Genomic DNA, 6821 nt, shown 5'->3' with positions numbered 1-6821 from the left:
CAGGATGTAAGAGTAATTGGAAGGTGAATAGCAAACAAGATGAAGCAAAATTTAAACACAAACTGTTTCCCAGTACGCCGTCAATATGCAAAAACAAATCTATTAGGTATTAGGGGTTCGACGTAATTCGTGGTGTTTGCTTTCGGGAGCGAACCCAAAGGGGTACGAACCGATTGCATCAAACCGGTGCATTGAAGAGTCGCTTTGTAACGCCACGAATTAATTTGAACAACTGAGCAAGATTAGATAAGTGCAAGTTTTGCTGGCTAACACTAAATTATAGAAGGAAACCGCGCGAATGGCAACCCGAAGTTGAATGCATTTAAAACCTAAATCCCGTAGTTGCGTGATGATAGAGAAAATTTATCGGGGAGCAAGAATGTAACAAAGATGGCAAATAAACGGTGGAAAAAAACAAGGCGAACGAACCGATGTGTACGTATGATCGTACAAAGCGGATCCACCCTATATACATGTATTCTTGATTCAAAAAAAAAAAAACAAAAACAAAACCTATATCCATATACTAAGGCACATGCGGCGTGAGGAATGTGAACGTACATAAAAAGACACAAACATTTATAAACCAGTGCTAGAGGTTGACGAATGATGCAACAGAACGATTGATATGAATGCACGGAGTGTGACGGATCGTACCGGTACGAGGATTCAAATAAGCACGACCTATGCTATGCTACGCGTGGGTATTGAAGGCATAAAACGAGAGTAATAAAACGGTGAAGAGAAAAATTTATTGAAAGTGAAATCACACTGGCCAATTTTAATGTCCGAGATTACGCCCCAGCTTACCGAGGGTGTGCAGCGTCCGAAACTGGCATCAATACTCGTTATCGAAGGAAGTGGAATTAGTTGGCGTAACATGCGTAAATCATTAGACGATAAATGTCCTCTCTGCAGGTCCCGTATCTATCAACCGACCATTCTCTGTAGATGTGTCACCAAAACATGGACAGAAGGCGACAACGCTGCACACAATGGTTGCATTGGGGAGTGCTTTGCGTTCTTGCTGTCCAGGTGATAAGCAATTTGTTGTTGCCCAGAAGACGCACACATGCTCTCTGTCTCTTTCCGGGGACAGACTTTCGATGGAGGGCACGCGCAAATGTGGCGCGATAGCAGAAGTGTTTGCTCAACGACACTTTTAGTTAGTAACGGTACGCACACTGTCTTCCGCGTGTAGCTTAAGCGTTCAGGCAGTGAGATAAAACACCTGTATATAAACATTTCTCCCTCATACCCGGTTCGACCAGTGATCGTTATCGAACTGTATGTGCCTAGTGTGTCACCGCACCGTGTGAGCTCTTTGTTTGAACAGAAAGGTATCTAGCGAGTACCACGCATCAACCGGAAACAATGGGTAAGACAGAATAATACAATTGAAACGACCCTGTTGCTCATAACGGTTCCTGCTTCTTTACAGCGACTTCATGGATACCATCCAGCGTGCATGGACCGTTCCCGCCGAACATGGTGCCCGGCGGTGTGGACAGCGATGGTGCGCAAATTTTCGTCGGCCGAGCACATCACGCCGGTGATCTGATACCCGCGAAAGTGATCCCGGATAAGAGTGCCGCATACGTGGCGTACGGTGGCCAGGAAACGCTGGTCCATCAGGTCGAGGTGTTGGTCCATAAGCAACTGATCTGGGATACGGCTTCGGCCGGCCAGGTACCGCTCGGTGCCGTCATCGGTGGACATACGTCCGACGGTGAAACGCTGTACGTTGGCCGCACCTATCACGAGGGTTCGCAAACGATCGGCAAGGTGCAGTGTTCGCACAACTGCATCTACATCCCGTACGGTGGAGCGGAAGTGTCCGTACCAACCTACGAAGTGCTGTGCGAACGGTAAACAGCCTTCGCTCCCAGTAAGAGGTCGCAACATGGACGGAACCACTCTAACAAGGAATCTATTTAAACATGGCATTAAGCTACCGGCGAGTGTAACGGTTGTGAAACGGAGAAGGTTCGCCCAGTTTCTTCATTGCAATTTGCATCCGAATTATGAGGAAGATTGTACCGGGAAATTTGCACCATAAGATAAGATACTAACCGGCATTCGTTCGCTGCTTTGATTGATCGGTTATCATGTATTTTCCTGTGCTGATTTATCTGCTGGCACAAAGCTGCAAGCAAAAGCAACTTTAAAGACCGGTACTATTATCGGTTATTGTCGTATGGTGGAAGATGATATCAGTGATGAAGTATCTTGCGCTCGTTATCACTCGCCATTTAACGCGCCAGTGTTTGTACGCGGAACGAAGGCCACGTAAACATATGCTCTTGAACGGAATATGGGTAACGATTGTTCTAGATGTTACAATCTGCTCTTGTTTGTCGAAGTATATACAGTGACACTGAAGGAAGTTGTTTGTTTCTGTTAGATGCCTTAGAGTTGACTCTTTTGTTTTTTTGGAGAAAAACCAATACGTTGCTGTGCAAACATGAGTCACATTCCAAACTTCACCCCAATGTCTACGGGTTGGAAGCTTCGAACCTCAGGACGTATATTGTAACAATTGTTTTAATTGTTTTGCGTACCAAATTTGCAGCATTTCACAACATAATATCGCTCCATAAACTTGAACGAGAAAAACTTGTTGTTTGAATGCATTCGCCATGCAAACGCATCATGCTGCCCGTTGCTTGGTGTTGGTGCCATCGTTCCCGCCATATTGCAATAAAAAACGCACCGAAGAAATTGTGCCCTGATAAACTTATCTTGATACGACGATACGACGACCACTGTCTAGCTTCTAAGTTTTAGACTTTCAAATAAAAGGGATTTCGGAAAGATACCGCCAGCTTACAGTACCCGTGGCTATCAACCGATCTGTTACGGCACAATCCAGCAGTGGTCCGTTCTTAACCCATTCGCGTTTCGTCGAATCAGCGTCTTAACAGTGCATCATCATGAGCGGAGGTAAGTGATATCATCGCGGTATTGTTATTTTATCGTCGCGTTTTGTGTGTTCTTGCCCCTGAGGCTTCATCTCATCCCGCACGCTTGACGTACGGGGGCAGCTGATACAACAGCATGTGTAGAATGGAAAAAACCACGGAAACATGTATAATTTTTACCGAAGGAAAAACCGGATAAACAAGTGATTTCTGACGAGTTGTGAAACGAAAAGGCATATTTTAAGCCTTGGTTTTGTAGTGTTCAACCATAGGCTTTTTGCAGGCTAAATGCTATTTAAGTAGTTAATTAGTTAAAATGTCAAAAGTAAGAGTAAAAGTCAATTAAAACAGCGTTAAACGGCCTGACTCATTGTCGCGATAGGGATTAAGGAACGTGGCGAAAGATGTGACTAAGCTTTCCTTGGAAAGATAACAATATAATCCTTTCCCTGTCCTCATCTCAATCGTAGATCTTAGATAAAGATCTTAAAATAGGTGATGATAATGGCGGTAAGCGTGACAACAAACCAAGCAAAAACAAAAAATCAGAAGATATCCCTGTTTTCGGGCGAGGCTCTCCCTTCTACCTACTAAAATGTCGCAATTTCTTCAGGTTATTCTCATTATGGATTTCATCCCGATTACTTCTCTAATCCATCGGGCTTATCGTACGGCGCGACCGAACCGTCGGCACCGTCCGCTTTTGCTTGCCGTCGAAAATCCAGCTCATCTTCCGATTCTTCCCGCCCCCCATCCATAGCCGGAACGGTTAAGCCGCAGGTTTATGGAACAGTAGTACCGAACGAAATCGGTACGGTTAGTGATAAAAAAAAACACACACACACACACACACACGTACATACACGATTGCAAAGATAAGTTTTGGGCCATAAAACAAGGAGCTTCTTCTAACCTCTAACATAGTCACCTGTTCGGCGTCTGGTACCGCTATTAACCGGCTTCCCCATCATACCACTCGCTGTCCGTCATGGATCTTAACTCCTTACAATGTAAATATTTTTGCGCTGTTGTGTACTACTGTAGATATCTTCGTAACTTTATTTGGGATGAAGAAACACTAACCCCCGGTCATTAACGCGATAAAATTCCGTTCAACATGTTAATCCTCACCCGCGTCGGTTAAGGTCGAACTAATCAAGTGTGCCTTGTTTTTTTTGTTCCTAGCTGGCTGTTGGCAACACTGCAATGTTAGTGGACCGTTCCCACCGAACATGGTGCGCGCCGGTGTGGATTGCGATGGCGAGGTGATCTACGTTGGCCGAGCGTTCCACGAGGGCGATATGGTACCGGCGAAGGTGATCCCCACCAAGAACGTGGCCTTCGTTTGCCACGGTGGCGAGGAGGTCCTGAAGGAGGACTTCGAGGTGCTGCGCTACGGTGCATTCGTGTGGGAGTATGCAGCGAACGGTTCCGTGCCGGAAACGGCGATGAGAATTGGCCAAACGACTGACGGTGAACCGTTGTACATGGGGCGAGCCATCTACAGCGGTTCGCAAACTCCAGGGAAGGTTCATCCGTCGCACGGTTGCTGTTATCTGCCGTTCGATGGAGCAGAAGTTAGTGTAACCGACTATGAAGTGCTGTGCATTCGATAAGCTGTAAAGATCGAAACGTGATTGAATCGGTTTTGGTACGTTAGCTGGACCGTAGCAAATAGCAAAGCGAAATACATTTGTAATTGTTAAAATCGTGAGTGGATGTTTGTACTTACTGAGGAACTGGAACCAGAGTTCACTACTGGTAACATCCTCATCGAGAAAGATTATTTTTGGGATACATTAAAACTAGTTCCTTCCATTCTTGTAGATGATATCTAGCACGGGGGTTCTCAGTTGTTTGAAGAGGCTTAACTTTCCCTTCTGGCAAAGCTCTTCCAAACATTTCGTTCGTAAGGAGATGAGACTCTTTTGTTTGCTATTTAGTAAAGCACTGGAAGGTGTCATGAGAAGGCTTTTAATATCCGAGGCCCAGTTTCCACCGGGTCACTTCAATTCCTTGACTTCGTGGATGGTAATGCGTCGAGGGCAAAGTACTTGCTTGCCGGAGGCTCTGACCGTGACCGGAGAGCCCTCCTGGGCAGCAGAGTATCAATTGACGGTGATGATCATGAGGTTGTAGAGGAGTTCTGCTATCTTGATACGATCGCAACTCTGAATAGTAACCTAAGCAACGAAATCCCGAGTCGCATGGTGATTGGGAATCGTGCCTACTATGGTCTCCACCAACTCCTATGATTCAGAAGACTCCAAGAAAACACGACATGAACCATATATCGTAGCTTGATACGTTCGGTAGTCCTTTATGGGCATGAGTCTTGGACGATACAAGCGGAGACCGTCAATGCGCTTGCCATTTTTGAACGGCGGGTGCTTCCAGTGGCGGATCTAACGGTGGGCGGAGTAGGCGGCCACCTAGAGCCCGTTAAGGATGTCATCGGGCAGCCCGTTAAGGATGTCATCGGGCAGCCCGTTAAGGATGTTAGCGGGCAGCCCGTTAAGGATGTTATCGGGCAGCCCGTTAAGGATGTTATCGGGCAGCCCGTTAAGGATGTTACCATGACCACCCTCCCGGGGTAATTAGGGACCCCAACTTTCATTCCACGCAAGGCCTCCAAGGGGTTTAATGCACCACTGGGTGCATCGGACTCTCTTTGGCAGTATCTGTGAGCAGGGCGTGTGGAGAAGCAGAATGAACCACGAGCTAGCTGAACTGTTTGGTTGAGCAGCACCATCCCGACGGTGGTCTTTGATCGGAAGAATACGATGGCTGGGACACGTGATGCGGTTGCCGGACTCATGCCCTACCTGAAAGGTGCTCGTCAGCGACCCGTTCGGCACGAGGCGTAGAGGAGCGCAGTGAGCTCGTTGGCTGGATCAAGTGGAGCAGGAATTTTCGGAGATTGGGTGCAACCGGAGCACTGGATCGAGTTTTGTGGAAACTGATTGGTAAACCGGTCAAGTCAGCACTGTAAACTCAACTGTGAACGGGGTCAAGAAGAAGGGGAATGTCTTGCGACTGTACATGCTTACTGTGGCGTTGAATGATACTTGCAGCAACGAACCTTTAGGTAGGAGGGCGGATATATTAGAAGAATAAGAGTAGAAGTATTCAGAATAAGAGCTCGTAACGCTTCAGATGTCTTCATGGGGAATCGGTCTACCCGGCAAGTACGTGATCTAAGTTATTAATAATTAGCATTATACGGTAGCAGTTAGATTGCTGAGTTTGAGGTACTCCAGGAGTACCAGAGTACCTCCAGAGGAGCGTCCAGTCTAAAACGGTTTCCAAACATCCCATACCCTAGCTATTCTGCATATATTCGATCGAAAAGGTATTTCGGTAACAAGTGAATGATAAACAGACGTATTTTTCTCTGATTTATGATCTTTGAAAACAAATCTACCAGATGTAGAGCGTGGCAGTTGTGGTGCGGAGGGGTGAATATTTACGATCCGTAGAAGAGGAACAAGCAGAAATAAACATGTGCTGCATAAAAAAAAACCGACCGAACCAACATAGATTCGCACAGGGGAGATAAGTTTGCAGTCGGGTTTTTGGTGCGTTTTTTGGGGGTTTGTAAAAAATGGGGATCGGACTGCCGATCTCAACAGACGACGCTGATTTCAGTTCCGCTTTGTTCCGAGTTTCTGCCACAGATCAGTCGCATTCAAGGGACTAAAATAAGGTTACGGTAGTGTGTGTAGGTTTCGGTTAAAATTCCGCATTAGAGTGCCGGTGTCGTGGGGGCCGGTTCTCCGTGCAGGCTGTTGAATAAGTTTAACTTTTGTATTAGTGTCCCGCGCATTGGAAATGCAACGTTTGTACGCGTCTCCGAGTGACTTACCACGTTACTCCATGCCTCTCGCACGGTTCTCGTTT

The 6821-nt window shown here is 46.4% G+C and overlaps 1 protein-coding gene across 1 annotated transcript; it reads left to right on the top strand.

The window, feature by feature from the left end:
* The first annotated feature begins 1374 nt into the window (after positions 1 to 1374).
* On the top strand, positions 1375 to 4537 carry LOC128712932 (uncharacterized). The gene is made up of 3 exons (XM_053807796.1): positions 1375 to 1378; positions 1442 to 1870; positions 4107 to 4537. The coding sequence occupies exons 1-3, from the start codon at positions 1375 to 1377 to the stop codon at positions 4535 to 4537; spliced, it is 864 nt and encodes a 287-aa protein (XP_053663771.1).
* Positions 4538 to 6821: the final 2284 nt, after the last annotated feature.

The sequence above is a fragment of the Anopheles marshallii genome, chromosome 3, assembly GCF_943734725.1.
Source record: "Anopheles marshallii chromosome 3, idAnoMarsDA_429_01, whole genome shotgun sequence".
In the NCBI taxonomy this organism is placed as follows: domain Eukaryota; kingdom Metazoa; phylum Arthropoda; class Insecta; order Diptera; family Culicidae; genus Anopheles; species Anopheles marshallii.
Note: the sequence above shows the minus strand (reverse complement) of the source record. Positions and strands in the feature narration are given on the sequence as shown.